This window comes from Ixodes scapularis, unplaced genomic scaffold (assembly GCF_016920785.2).
Source record: "Ixodes scapularis isolate PalLabHiFi unplaced genomic scaffold, ASM1692078v2 PGA_scaffold9__187_contigs__length_104089568, whole genome shotgun sequence".
Classification (NCBI taxonomy): domain Eukaryota; kingdom Metazoa; phylum Arthropoda; class Arachnida; order Ixodida; family Ixodidae; genus Ixodes; species Ixodes scapularis.
The window spans coordinates 30241397-30257469 of NW_024609884.1; the positions used below are offsets into that span (position 1 = coordinate 30241397).

The 16073-nt window shown below is 45.4% G+C and overlaps 1 protein-coding gene across 1 annotated transcript in view; it reads right to left on the reverse strand.

Annotated features, from left to right (window-relative positions):
- The window catches only part of LOC8040021 (b(0,+)-type amino acid transporter 1), a 61537-nt gene extending 54055 nt beyond the window's left edge, over positions 1-7482 (reverse strand). The window contains exon 1 of the mRNA XM_029982156.4: positions 7171-7482. Within this exon, the coding sequence (XP_029838016.3) occupies positions 7171-7204 (34 nt within the window). The 5' untranslated portion in view covers positions 7205-7482. The remainder of the gene's footprint in view (positions 1-7170) is intronic.
- Positions 7483-16073: the final 8591 nt, after the last annotated feature.

A 16073-nucleotide genomic window follows, 5' to 3' on the forward strand; every position in this document is an offset into this window, starting at 1 on the left:
TTGTATGCGCGATTGGTGTGCTCGGTAATAGCAAACGCACAAAGACTACGAGCGCCATGACGAGGCACTTTTGGCTCTGCTTGATTGGCTTCATGGAATCCTCGGCATAGGAGCATAAGAATTGTTCATAATAAGTTCAAGTCGGTAAATACGAGGGGCGTCGCAAAAAGCTATCGGCCTGGCCCAGAGGGAGGCGACGGAGGTGAATGAACTTATGTTACTTTTTGACATAGTCCCCTATGAAGTCTACGCACTTCACCCAACGATGCAGAAATGCCTGGATCCTCTTCATAAAAAAAAAAAAAAAAAATCGGAAGTTTGGTTTTTGAAAAGCGGGTCACAGCATGAATGACGTCATCATCGCCGAAACAGCGAACATCAGAAAGTTTATTTTGCAGCTGGGGGAAGAGATGGAAGTCTGACGAGGCGAGATCTGGCGAGTATACGGTGGATGGTTAACAACCGAAAAGTCGCAGGAGTGGATGGCAGCCATCGCCACAGCAGCGCGGTGTGGGGGCGCATTGTCCCTATGGAGAGACATGCCCCCTTCCGGAGCATACCGCGACGTTAGGCCTCGATGGCATCCTGCAGGCGATGAATCACGGTTGCGCAGTATAGTTTCCGATGACACGCCTTCCGAATCCCAGAAAACCGTGGCCATCACCTTGACAGCTCACGGAACGAGCGGACCGAGCCTTCTTCGGCGCTGGAGAGGAGGAGTGTTTCCACCGTTGAGGTACAGCAGGCTTTGCTGCCAGGTTGAAAGTGGTGAACCCAGGTTTCATCCACAGTCACAAATCGGGCAAGGGAAGGCCGCGGGATCTGACCTGAGCAGCTCGAGATTGTCCGTGGATGTGGTGTAGCGGGTGCCTTTTAGGTCGCACGAGAGCAATCTTGTAACCCATCTTGCGGACACTTTGTGCATGTCAAGATGTCGGGTCAAGATGCACTCAACTGCAACCTGTGAAATGGCCCGAATTTTTACTCGCCAATCTGCCGCTACCTCATCGTGGATCGATGTTTTCTTTCGCGATTACTTCCGCAGGTTTGCCAAGGCAGGGGCCGTCTTCGACCCATCCTCAATTGAATGTCGCGGTCAACAAGGATGGGGCATCGTGTGCCTACGTCGCCGCCACCGTGTCTTTGTGGATGCCTGCCGGTGTTGGGCGTTTTTGAGACAACTATTCAATATCCGAACATGTCTTCATTTTCTTCGTTTTAGCTCGACTGCGCGGATTGCCACATGTTGCCGGCCGCCGTAGGAAAACCGAATTGTGCGCGTGCGCCATTTTTGGTGCCGCGAATCTTAAGAAGTGTCCATATGCTATAATAAAGTCTCGTTCTCTGCTCGCACCCCTGCACCAGGCCGATAACATTGTGGGACATCCCTCGTACAGCGCAGTGCAACACACACATGGCACGTGCGATCTCACTCGCGTATTTATCCGAACAGCACGGACAAACGAATTAGGACTGCGCGCAACGTGCATGTGCTGTGCCATCTGTGTGTTGCACTATGTGCGTGTTAAACGGGTCGAGTCGAAGTCTAATCACTGACACCACGATCATGTCTTCGTGGTTTGAGTTTTTTGATGACTTAACATGTCACAATAATACTAGATTGTAACCGTCAATATCTCTCTCTCTCTCTCTCTCTCTATATATATATATATATGTATAAACTCGGGTGGAAAACATAATTTTTTTTCCGGCTAAACACAGATAAAATTAACCGTGAGATAATTTCAGACGTTTTATGCCGCCTGTTTATATGCATGTTTTGAGCAATATTGTGCGCGATAGCTAATGAATTTGTGTATAATTAAAGGGCAGGACATATGCACGACGAAACGTTTGGCGGATTTCGTCGTGCATGTTTGGTTTAGCTCCAGCATGTTCCATAATCACGCACTTCAAAATCCAATCGCTTTATAAATAACCAGAGAAGAAGTAAATCTGCCAAAACGAAGAAGAGACTATACTAACTTGGGTACGTCAATAATTGTAGAAACTTTAAGATTAAAAAAAAAGAAAAAAAAAAGGAAAAAGTTTGCTCGTTTTCGTAGTTTAGATACATCGCCGTTTTGGGATTGCGTGGCACGGACAGCGAAGACAAGCCTGGTAATTGTCTCACTATACTATGTTCCTAATATTGTTTCCTCAACTTTCGTGTACCGCTACATAAAAATTGTGCTTTTCATTATGTCGGAACAGGATCGATTACTTTTCTCTTGCTACGTGTACCTCTGCTGCAGAATGGATAAATAAAGAATACAGAAATGAAACAGAAATATGCGATAAACGCCTGCCTTTTTCAACGTATTAACGTCGCAGGCCTTGCACAAATGCGATGTTAAACGAGACAAAGCACGACAAAAATGAAATTACCCCGCGACGATCGCTTCAAACCGGTCGACTGCTGCCGCAGACTGGTTGAGAGGAGGACTTTCGCGCCGACGAGAGAGAAACTCAAGATCAAAAATAATTGCGGCTTTCCTCGCACGAGCACTCGCGCAAGGAAAGCGCATTCTAAAGCTACGCGCTTGCAGCCGTTCCACCCACAAGTACCAAATGCCATCTGCGCGAGCTGATAGCGCGTTGGCCATGTGCTCGTGCAGCGAAACCAGACGCAGCTTCAGCGAACACTTTCCGAGCCGTCGCCGTCTGGTGAATATCGCTCAAAATACCAAATGAGGATGCTTTAACTTCTTCAGCGTTGTGCACTGTTCTTTACAAAACGTGGCGAGGGTCCGATGATTAATCGTTAAATAACTTCCAACTCACGCGTGACACCGAACACGAAGGGCGCGCCATAGTCGGTGTTGTCACAGCGCACTTCACTTTTGCTAAGTCATCTATCACACGTCGTCGCTGACCGACTATCATTCCACAAACAAAGGTGGGTAGGTTCCTTGCCGGACAGGCGTGCACACAGTGCGCACACTATCTTGCTGTAAAGTCCGAGCGTGGACGTGAAGTTCGATAATGCGGAAGTTTGAGGATCGAGAGTCGTCTGGGAAGTTCGGTTTCGACGGAATTCGCTGTGGGAAACGAACCCGGGGACCGCCGAAAGGCACTCCTCAGTTCGCTTTCGGCGGTCACAAAGGGAACCGCCAAAGGATCTTCCCGCTACGGGCCGAGGCCACGGTGAGGCTCGAAAGACAGGCCGGACGTCTCGGCGCCCAATGGGGCACGATATCTTCGCCTCCCACCCTTCGGACTGCGTCGGCGGCTATACACGCTCTCGGAAAACCAGTCGGTTCGCTGGTGCCGCGTGGATGTCGCTTCGACGTCGGGAGAGGGCCGAGGCAATTGCCCTTTTCCGGCGATCGAGAGCGACACCCACGAGTCGACGTTGCTGCAGCGCCCAACGTGTCGGTTTCAGCAGCGCCGAATCTTCCTTTGGGTTCAAGCCCGCCCGAAACCCGTATAGCTGAAGATTCTTCGGCAGGGATCGAAGGACTGATCACGACATTGATTGTTCAAAACTTCGGAGAAGTCGGATGTACCTTAGGAACCATGCTCGACCCCCGACATGTCTCAGTCAGATAATCATCGTGTTTGGCGATGGGCACCTAGGCTTCTTGAACAAATGGCACCGATCTCGAGGAATTTCCTGCGTTGCGGGAATATCAACACACCCTACAATTTTCTAATCGAGGGGTTGGGGCCTTGGACGCAGGCTTGGATTCCTCATCACCTCATGCCCTCTCGGGGAAGCAGTAAAGTCAGGCACTGTCTTGTCCACCAGACGAAGACATTTATCGCGCCGTGACATCGTGCAATTGGATTAACGGGCGGTAACGCGCGCACAGAACAAGGACCAAATCCGTGACGTGGGTCGTCATTCCGTATACCACTCCAAGGAATCTATACGTGTACGTATATATATTATTGATAGTACACCGAGCACAGGCGATTGTAGAAAGCGAATGAAACACGGGAATATGGGGTATTATAATGTCCGATCTTTGTGGACGTTACCACATGTAAACAGAAAAGGAAAAAAAAATTGCTTGGTGGCAATCGAAAATTTCGGTGGTTTTACGCTTGAGACTTGCAAAATAAATCTGGTCTGCCACTGGGGAGAGCTGGGGATTAATTTAGGCCACGCGGGGACCGTCACGCCACCGCGGTGGCGCTGCTGTCGGCGCTGCCTATGCGCAGACGCTTCATCTCACGCTTCTGCGCACGCGCAGTGCGCACACCTCGTGTAGGCAAACGCGGACTTATTTGTAAACAGCGCGTTGGTGTACAAACCTTCGTCATTGTGGGCATCTCGTCTGGGATTGAAACCCGTCCAAAGAGAATGCATAGACCGAAACTCTGCCTCGGAGTCACCAAGGTAACGTCATAATTAAACGTACTCCATCGATTGTGAACATTCACTATACAAGTGCGCTTCGAAATGCACCCAGTTCGTCTTGAAACCAAACCTGATGATTTGAAATTTGACCAATCGAAGGCTCTATGGGCGGTCTCCCAAAAGGCCGTTCCACTTCCATCAAACCGTCTGGTGATATATGTTTTTTGAGTCATGTTTTTTATTTGCTTGTGTGTAAGCGATTCTTCATTAGCGTCGTTTTTCTGCGATGATAAAACCTCAAAAGCATGGTGAGTAGCTCAACCGACGAGGAACTCAGGAAGCATGATCGCGGACGTAATTGGGTCGCAACCACCCGTGCTTGGTTCTTCCCACGTGGAAGTCGCCCTTACGCATCCGCCGGAAGCATTTTGGTCAGGAACAGCGACAGCTCAAGCGCCGACTCGGCCGGTTTTGTCAAACTCGACTATCAGCCGACGCTCCTTTATGTTGCCAACTACTCCAAATCAAGCAGTCGATCGCAATTCGAACGAACTTGAGCGAGTTCGAAAACAGTCTGCTTCCGAGCGTGGAAAAGCAAGGGGCGAAGGTTCACCCAGCGTGGACTCTCGCTACAGTTTGAGCCGAACGCAGGTGGCGTGAAACCGCCCTCTGCAGGTTTACGGTCTGGTCGGTCCGTTCTCATGACACTGTTGACAGTCTCTAGAAAGCTGATAGCCGAAGAGACGCAGGTAAAAGAAATCGTGCGAGGAAATTGGAGCCGCAACTTTGTAGCAGTAGAGGCTTCATTTTCTTCGTACCAGAAACCGGGTGAAAAGCGTGTGACATATCGGGTACTTTGTCTGGTGACGAGACTTGTGCAACTGTTAAAAACAAAACAAATAAAAAAGGGTTTCTGCTATACATTCACATAGTCTTCCAAGCCGTCAAACTGCTGATGCACATGGGGTTCCAGATATTTTGCCTGTAGCTTAGGTGCAGATCACAATATTGGAAACGAATAGTTTCCAACTGTGGCGTGGACATTTTCGCCTTACGTGAATTCATGCAAAGGATACATGAATATTAAATCAGTACTCTCCCCACAACTGTCGCAAACAAGTTTATAAAGCAGCCGTTACACCGCGCCCCTCGCTCTGAGGCTTCAACTGAATTCTAATCAGCTTCTCCATTTAGTCTAACGGCAGAGCACGCAGGTGTGTCGTGCGGCACAGGTGACGAGCGTTCCTGTCTTGATAAAACTACGACTAATTAAAGTTATAACACTTGTATCTACTTTTTGGTCTCTCCTTTTCCTTCGCGCACGATATTCCCGTCTACGGTCACGCCTTGGGGTAGCAGTTCAATTGCGGTAATTGAATTATTGCAATTTAATTGCTTTTCTTTAGAAGTGTCTAAGCTTAATTCGTTAGATCGACCAAAAATGAACCGTAACAAAACTGAATTATGCTGTAATGTCACGACCGAATTGAAGACTTTCTATAACAATTACAACTACTTTTTCTGTGAAATTGTCAAATTGGAGCCGTCCACTGTCATATAAAAAAAGAAATTTTTGTGATGTGTACTGAAATATATTTCCACGTTGTAAGTCGCCTATTTGCAAAACAATATAACCTTAAAAAAAAATCAGTTCAATTTTTTTAGTGCCTAATACACTGTTCGACGACTTTTACCTTAAATCGCCGCGATAAAACGAAACAGTATATAACAATCTTTGGTGTTGCGAAATAATAAGGCAGATTGGTATCATGCAAAAGTTGTCTCTCAAGCGGCTACTTCGTTCTAAGGGGCCCCTCCCTGAGACTCTAATGCAAACAAATACGTCCGCACCTACTTGGGTTCACATAACTTATCGTTGCTCGATGAAGAAAAAACAAAGAGAAAGAAAGACATCATATAATAATTTAGCTGGAAAAGAGCGCCGGTCGTAAAGGTTCAGTGGCGCTCAAGACAGCCTTTGCACCAAGAGCCGCATCATAAAGCCGTGGAGTATCAGGTCATAGCCGAACGGTTGGAGAACTGCTGTCGGGGTTTTCAAATATGTCTCATTTTCTTCAGGATGGTGACTGGCAGCAAAATGCGGACAGCATTACGGAATCGTCAGAATAAAATTAAAAAAAAAATCGTAAACTATTTTTTATTTTATTTTTTTTTATTTTGGAATTCATATTGAACGCCGAACGAATTCAAGAGGTTGTTGACGAAACTGCGTGTTGAGGCATTGATTGGAGTAATGACATCTACATATACGTCAGCCGGCTGTTTTCAAAGCCGTTGGATGGGAGAAGCACAAGTGAACATAACAGTTGGCATGCATGCACCGGAGATTGAAAACCGGCAGTTTTCAAATCCGTTGGATGGGAGGAGCAGAAGTAGACGTAACAATTGGCATGCGCCGGAGATTGAAGCATTGTTATTGACAGGTTGTCTTTTGTATCGGTCAATGTCCGCAAGACATGGCAGGTGTCGCAAAGACAAGAGATGAGGAATGCACTACGAAATCAAGAATTCGCCGCAGTAGAGGTTTCGCTATGGGATTGAAACTATATAGAGCAACTCCTAGAAGATAAGTGTTCCTTCTCTCAACAGCTAATTTCCCAACTTCACAAAGAACAACCGTTTAAATGCGCATTATAGTTAGAAGAAACACGCGGTCGGACAACATCACGTGGCCGTTGGTTGCTTCACCGGCCCACGTCATGGTCCAACCTGTGACAGATGACACAACACTTGTGGACAACCGCTGCGTTGAATAAAGAAACTGCCCTCTCGAAGACTGATCGGGCGTTTCTATATGCGGCGGAAACGCGGCCAGATAAAGCACAGCGCACCACGAGACTTACCCGGCGCATAGTCGTACTCGTATCCGGCGGACATGATGAACGTGGTGGACCTGTAATCCGAGATATAAAGTAGACGATGCCGGACGACCTGTCTCTCTGAGGTGAACTTGGACCTTCGGGGGAGTAGCTATACACGTTGCCGGCGTCGGGAACTTTGTTTTGGTGTCTTCGTGCTCAGGCGACAGATGTTCGGAGCGCCTGACGGATCGCCAGCCTCCCCCGCTGTTGTGGAACGTGGAACGACGGAGTGGACTCTCGAGAGCGCTCCCGTGGAGCAGACGATTCTCGTCTTCCTGTAGCGTCGCGCCATCTAGACGAGTCTCTTGAAATCACCGGCGCATTTATTGGCCACTTTTAGCACTTCCTGTTTTGAGGGCCGTTTGGTTTCTGTTTGACAAAAAGCGTCTGAAATAACGGTAATTTTCAACGAAATTTTTGCTCAGTTGTGCGTTTTCGATGCCTGTTTCAGAAGCGAGGCTTAGATTGTTTACCGTGTTTCTATCATAGAGTTATTATAATGTACGCTAGAGGTTTAACTGGCGCTAGTGTCTATAGGACTTCCGGTTTCAAATATGAGCAGACGGCAACCAGCTCACTTTTGCGGTGCTCCTGTGCATTCCTATGGGCAAACGCGCCACGCGTGCATTTCGTCTCTTCGCCGTAGTATAGCAGGAATTACCTTTGTTACCTGGGTCGCAGCGAATAGTAGGTAACTATATTAACATTATAAAACTGAAATTGATTTAGTCACAGTATTTTTCCGATCAGCGAGCAATGTTTCTTCCTCCCAGTATTCCGGTTTTAGTCCTACGTTCCACGGCAAGTGTGCAAAGACAAGCGGCGCATCTAAGCAAGAAGAATAACAGTCGAAAAGAACGCAGGACTTGTTCAAGGAGCGCCAACATCCTGATGGCGTTAATATTGAAAATCTTCGGGGTTTATATGCCACTCAAATGACCCCCAATTTACGAGCGGGTAAAAAACGTAAAACAGTATAAGTACTCGTTTTTAGGGAGTGCGTTGGTATTGCATACCATTTTTTACGAATGAGTTAAGCGCTCGATAAAAGGTGTTTGAATTTTTATTATTGTGCTGAGTTTATCGGGCGGTAAGAGTTTTCTGGCTTTTCCCCGTATTAAAAGTTTTCGAGCATGCAAATATCAGTTTTGAACGCTTAACAAACCTACCTTTGCACCCATACACGAGCAGCGGAGTGAATGAAACGAATGCTATTTATTGCAAATCGCACTCATGACTCGGCTTTACTTTATGTTGATCGTCCACATGCACAGCTGGGTACTGACCCAGTGTTAGTGCGTCGTTCTTGACATCTTTCTTGGTTTTCGGGACGATCTTCATTGCTTTGGCACGTAAACCCCCCTGCAGAAAAGCGCCGATGCCGTGTTCGCGCTAACAGTGTCGGACAGTGTGCATAAATACACTTATTAATATTAAACAGCGCACAAAAAGTCGGCGGAAGAGAAAAGGACAGTAGAACGAAAGAGCGCTAATTAGTGATGTACCAACTAGCTCAAATTACCACTTTACTACAGCATAAAAACAGGTATGTAATACTTTTAGCACGGTTTTTAATTCCACGAATTTGAAAGAAAAAATGCCGTAACTGACCGATATTTGGTCAGTTACGTTTACGGAGTTACGGTAGAGACATGTTCCAAGCTATCTTGTAGATAAGAATTATTCGTGATGTTTGCTCTGATAATCATGCGCAGGGAGAAAATGCCCTTCCTTTTTCCCATAGAAATGCATTACCGGAAGTCATTTTCAGACTGGTTGCTGCCTGCTTCAATTAGAGACCGCTCACTAGCGCCAGTTGGCTCCCTAGCGTACGTTATAATATAACTATAGATTTCTATAATCCAAATGTTATGGCAGGAATAACAACCAGGTATAGAATTAGGTAGAAATACATAAGACGGAAACATCGCGCCTACAATAAATAATTTCACGTGCGTGTTATCACAAAGCTTTATTGCTGCTTTTCTCCTTGTTGCGCGCGTTCAACAAGATAAAATAGCGCGTACCACCACCCCCAATTCTGAGCGGGCTTTTAGTGCGTTTAAAGACATCCGCAGAGATGTGTCTGGTCCGAATCTTTGTGATGGAGCGGAAGGGCCATTTTAGAGCACCAAAAAAACAACTTCTGGGTCACAGGGATTTACTTCGTTCTCGTTCATATTCTATTGCGACGACAATGTTAACATTAACGTGATGGTCTTCCCATCGAAAACGCAATGTCTTATGTGCTTTTCCACGTCTGTGGAACCACTCGTTAGCACAATGAACATCAGACTGCCTGATCTCCTCAAACACACCCCCCCCCCCCCCCCCAAAAAAAAAAAAAAAAAAAAAAAACAACTAACCGCTCTTACACATTGTTTTACCGTTTTACCATAGGTCGAGACGCAGCCGACGCTACGAGCTGATGGTAGCAATCAGCCAGTGTCAAAAGTCACCATCATTGAGTTTGTCAAGTTTCCGTACGTGTCCTATCATCGCCGAACCAATCATAAACAGAAAAGGCCTAGTGACTCGTGCTTTTGAAGCTGCTTGATTGGTGCGATTAGCTCGTAGTGGCGTCTGCGTCTGGACTGAAGCTGAAACGAGGTATAGATAGTGTTGTTACGAGAACGTTAGTTTTGTTTAAACAAGCCCATATCAGCAGTCACGTTCGAAACACGTGCCGATGATGTTAATCACATATTAGTATCTGCGAATTGTATTTTTAGGTGCGGAATCACAGGCAAACCAAATACTATTTCACTGAAATAATATTAGAATAACATAATTATTTGTAAAAATATATGTTTTGTTCATGTTCTGTTGCAGTAAAACTGTGCAATAACACAGTTAAACAACCTTCTGTTGGTTGCATACATAAAACTGAAAGTTTTTTTTTCGTTTTTTAAGCTATAATGCAAAATTTTATTAATATTATGATGATGAAAAATCAGTATGTTGGTGATAAAGATGCCTTCTTAAAAAAAAAAAAAATCAAGCGGAACTCGCTAAGCTTTCATTCCTACATTGCTAAAGCTAATTTAGTTTTTAGTTCATACTTGTGGACTGTAACCTCGAACAGTTTGATGCCGATATTAAGGTACCAACTAAACGAGGACTTTAACATAAAAATTGAGATCCATTGACGTGTTTCGTTTCATTTCCTTCCCAGTCACGTGGGTTCCGTATTTGAAATGCGGGACGAAAACATAGTAAAGCATTTCTACCCGGAATATGCGAAAAAAATATTGGTGAGGCAAAACAAGAATGTGTGCCAGTCACGCATTTTTCGCGTACACCTTCCAGCAGCGTGGAGAGATCAAAACGATCTTTTAACGCATACCAGAAGTGACGACATTTAAGATGGCTGCTGCCGAGCTACACATAACCAAGTCTGAAATCTTGAAAACAAAATCACGACCAGTATTGCACGCCACTCGTCAGGATATCAAAGAATTCAACTGCAAGGTACATTCATCACATTTACATTCACAAAGTTCTGTCTTGTTTCCCAGTGCTTTCCGCCTGAGCACGCGACGGCGCTGCGGCAAAGCGAGGAACGGAACGAGAGATCGCGAAGTGGTCTTCGTTCGCGGGTGTTGCTTCTCCACAGTGCAGAGGCACGCGGTGAGAAGCGCACTCAACGAAGCTACCCAGCCGCCCGGACAAACCCAGAATCGATAAATGTTTCGATACTTCGAAGCAGCGCCAGTGTTCGATGCAAAGGCCAAATAGAATTGTGCGTCGTACGAGGGCGACAATCGAAAGTTTTGCAAGTTTGCAGAAGTCTACAGCAACGATACTAAGCTTTAGGTTCAGTACCGAAGAAGTAAAATTAATATTTGGCGCTGTATCGGTACAAATTCCTCACATTTTGGTTGAAATGTAGCAGAAACGTAGCCGTATAAGCAATTTTGCAGAGTTTTGTGCAACTGAAGCAGTGATTGCATCACCCTATGCGGACGAAAACGCGCTTGCATAGCGTGCGCATTTCCCTGGCCCAAACCGCGTCGATAAAAATAGAAACAAGGGGACGCTGCTCTGCGAAGGGTCCGTGTTGAAAGTTAGATGCCGCAAGTTCTATTTGTGAGCAAGTAGTACCCAACCTTCTTCGGTCTTTCAGTTACTGAGAGAGCTCTATGGCTATTTTCGGCATCGTAAAAGAAAATTCACGCTGTGCTTGTAGTATATTTAAATAATTAGTACATAATATGTATACTATACTAGCTACCAGGAATGGAGAAAACGCGTGCTAAAATGTGCCGAAATACAGATCTATACAAAGTTCTTCATAAATTTATTTAAACACGAATGCATTTACACTGTCGCGTAAGTGTTTAGCTACAAGGTACAAGTACAACGGGAGTTATTTGTGATACTTAGAATAATTTTCCAAATACCATTTAGTTTCCGTGGTTAGACACCTTAAAATTAAGTTTTGCCCCGAATAGAAAGGGCCCGCCGTGCCCAAATAAAAATGTATGTCCGTATTTTACGATAATCAATTACTTTTATAAGAAAATAGCAGCTTTATGAATAAAATTTGCTTGAGGTGACATAGGCAGGTATAGCACCAGGAAAACAAAATTAAGTTCAATTCGAGGTTTACTGCAAATGTTCAAAATAAACGTCTAGAACCACTTATGCAACAAAGCCTTTTCAGATAACATTACGTGAATGCGAAACCTGTTAGAAAAAACAACAACAAAAAACCCCAAAGTCAGTAATTCTATCCCACTTGTTCATTCCTTGTTATTTTCTCCTTGCTTTTTATGGGATGTTAATTGTGCTCAAACCGCGGCAAGATTCATGCTTTTGACATACGATTCACGTTACCAAGAACTAAAATGAACAAGTACATTCTTTAATATATAATTAAATAGAAAATTCAAAATGCGCAAACTATTTCAAATGATACCCACCCCTGCTAGGTACATCGTTGAAAAAAAAAAAAAAAATGTTGTGGACAACGGGAACCGGCCCACCCGTCACAATCCCACCCGTTCCCGGAGAACTCGTCATAGGCCAACTGGTCTGTACTTCGAGAGTAACTACATCGCTCACAGAAGACGTAATAGTATTCAGGTTGTCATACTTCCAACAAGCCTTTGTTCAGTGCATGATGCCGCGTTGCAGGCGCACACTGCCACGCACAAACAACTCCGTTGAGTCTTGGCATCGGGGCTTCCAGGTCGGTGATTTAGTCAGCAAACACCCTTTTTATTAATTGCAGTCTGTATGCTTTCCAAGTGCGATGAAATTAACCGGTCGTTGTCCTTTTAAGATGAGACGTTCTTTGCCTCGTTGGGATGAAAAAAACTGTGTGAAGCCGCCGATTATCTCGATGATGATTGACTGAGCCAGGTATGACGTCACGTATGACGTCACACCAAAGTTCGACGCTGATTGGTTGATATTTTTAACAACTATTATCGTTGGTATCTTCATTCCAGGATCTGCCATCAAGTTTACATGCCACACGTTCAGTTAACTGCCAAACTAACCGGTAAAGAGCGCCGAGAGCGTACACTCTAAAAAATGTCCGTACGTCTACTTTCACGCACAACACCCGGAGAGCCAATCAGCGGAACTTACGGAGGCAGCTCAGCGAATGACGATGCCGAAACATATGTTTAGACCAAAAAACGCAGTCTGAGTTGTGACATGAAGCAATGCAAAAAACGTCACGCTTGCATTGCTTAATGTCACAACTCAGTCAGCGTTTTTTGGTCTAAACAGATGTTTCGGCATCGTCATTCGCTGAGCTGCCTCCGTAAGTTGCGCTGATTGGTTCTACGAGTGTTGTGCGTGAAAGTAGACACAGACTTTTTTTTAAAGTGTAGGCGGCACGCTCTAAAAAAAAGCCCGTGCGTCTACTTTCCCGCACAACACTCGGAGGGTCAATCAGCGCAACTTACGGAGGCAGCTCAGCGAATGACGATGCCGAAACATATGTTTAGACCAAAAAGCGCAGTATGAGTTGTGACATTAAGCAATGCAAGCGTGACGTTTTGCACTGCTTCATGTCACAACTCAGACTGCGTATACACTCTAAGAAATGCCTTTGCATCTACTTACCGCAAAACACTCGAAGAGCCAATATCTGCGATCTAGGAAATCAGCTCAGCGAATGATGAGGCGGAACATCTGTTTAGAGCTAAAAATTAAGTCTGGGCTGTGGTATTACGCAATGCAAGCATGCCGCTTTGCATTGCGTACTGTAACAGCGCAGACTTCATTTTTAGCTCTAAACGGATATTCCGCCTAATCATTCGCTGAGCTGATTTCGTAAATCTCAGAGATAGGCTCTTTCAGTGTTTTGCGGGTAAGTAGACGCGCAGGAATTTTTTAGAGTGTAAACATATGTTTCGGCATCGTCATTCGCTGAGCTGCCTCCGTAAGTTGTGGTGATTGACTCTCACAGTGGTTCTGCGGGAAAGTAGATGCACAGCCTTTTTTAAAGTGCAGTCTCAGAAGGGCCGAACGGAGACGACTAGCTCGACGGGCCAGGCGGGCTGCTAAACGATCACAGCCAACGCCCGAAGACACGACCGCAAGCAACAACATCGAATGAGACACACACGACGATGAAGACCCAGGCACAACAGCCAGGACCGAACGCGCCGAACGAGCCAAGCAAGCATCCCCGAAGTAGCGAGATACCGGAACGTTTCACGTGCAAGACAACCGCCCTGCCGTCTGCTATGCATTTGTTCGCGTTTCAGTCCAACGTGGACTGTTGTCTGCCGAATCTGTGGATTTCCTTGAGGTGCCTGAAGGACGAGCGAGCACTCCAAGGGTTGAAGATGGCCCAGTTAGATCGGGGCCCGACGACAGCTACCACGTCTCGCACGGAAATACCGAAAAGTGAACGAGCGCATCTCCAGAATTCTTGAAGACCACGCAAGCACCTCTGCGGTCGACACGAAATATTGCAAGGAACACCCGATTCTCGATTTGAGGCATTTCTGTCGGGTTGTCTGCAGAGATTGAATAAAAGCTACACTTGGTTCTTTGAAATGGGTCTGGCGATGCCTCTCATCTAGTCCTACAGGAATATAGTCTAGCTTTTCAAGTTTACCACTTACCTATCTTTACATGTTTCCCATATGCGTATCTTTACGAGTTTACCGAATATGTATCTTTGCAAGTGTACCATATGGTAAGCTTGTATAGCTACGACTATGATTATATATTTAATGTGAAAAATGACAATATAATAGTTTATGAAAATTCGAGGTGCAACGTCGCGGATTAACAATACACTCTAAGAAATGCCTGCGCGTCCTACTTACCCGCAAAACTCTTAAAGAGCCAATCATTGCGATCTAGGAAATCAGTTCAGCTAATGATGAGGCGGAACATCCGTTTAGACCTAAAAATGAAGTCTGCGCTGTGGCATTACGCAATGCAAAGCGTCATGCTTGCATTGCGTAATGCCACAGCGCAGGCTTAATTTTAAGGTCTAAACAGACGTTCCGACTCATCATTCGCTCAGCTGATTTCCTAGATCGCAGAGATTGGCTCTTTGAGTGTTTTTTTCTGGGTAAGTAGACGCGCAGGCATTTCTTAGAGTGTATGCTTGTCGCGCAAATGTGAATAGAACAAGTTATTTTTCGAAGTTACACGCTGCGACTGTACTGTATAACGCCCCAATGAGAATTTTTAGTATATAAAACAAACTGCAGGGGAGCACGGCTCTCACCAGAGAGGCAGAGCTTACCGCCTAACGCCGTGGAGAAAATGAGAGAGGTTCTCCAGGTCGTTTACGGTATGCCTGTCACATTTATTTCACTTTCAGCTCGAAGAATTTTCACGATAAGTCACTATTAGCTATTGTTCATATACCGGATGTTCCATTTTAATTCGAACAGATTTCGAAACATTCGTAAAAGATGCACTAATGCGGTTTGTGCCTGTGCGTTATACAGCCAGGGGACCTTATGTGGGTGGGTACTCTTTGCAATAAGTCGGCTAATTAATTAAAATTAGATAATTAACTTTAAGGTAGTGAAAATAGAGATATGCTTCCAACTAAAAACTTACTGAGCGTCAAGGAAAACCACTAGATCATCTCTTTTTAGAGCGACTTGAAGCATGTGGGAAACTCGGGGGCGCACCAAAGTTCCCACTGGTGCAGCAGGCGCAAAGCTAGCAGTGGCAAAACGTGGTGGTTAGATTATCACCGCGTTCCGCCACTGCTAGCTTTGCGCCTGCTGCAAGAGTGGGAACTTTGTTGCGCCCCCGAGTTTCCCACATGTTTCAAGTCGTTCTAAGACTGACTGATATAGTGGTTTTCGATTATGCTCAGCATGTTCCTAATTGAAACCATATGATTATTTTTACTAATTAAAACGTTAATTAAGGAAGTTAATTATTCGGAGGAGTGCGATGGAGGCTTCGTAACACTACAGGGCAAACCGCTTATTTACACTATAATGCACAAACAACTTCGTTGTTCTGTCCGTTTTTTTTTTTTTTTAATTATTATTCTTACTTTTCAGGGACCAGGGTTACTATGAATGTGCACACGTCATGCAAAAAGTCGGAACAATGGGGTGACCCGTTACGCGGTCAAGATCGCAGCCATAATCTGAGCCTCTCTCCCTCGCTCGTGCTTTTGAGGGCTCAGACATCCTCGCGCCCTCGGAGAAAGGTCAGCAAATTACTTCAAACTCCTTCGGAGGCACGTGATGTGCGCCGTCCAATGGTAGTCCCCCGTGACAGCTCCGCAACTCAAACAGCGGTACTGGTCGCCGCCAGTCGGACCGAAGCTCTTAGGTTGAAACCCCAGAGGCCTTCCTTGAATGCGCGACGCAGCAACCACCCGCAACAAGTAGAAAAAAAAAAAAAAGAAGAAGAAGAAAAAACAACAACATACA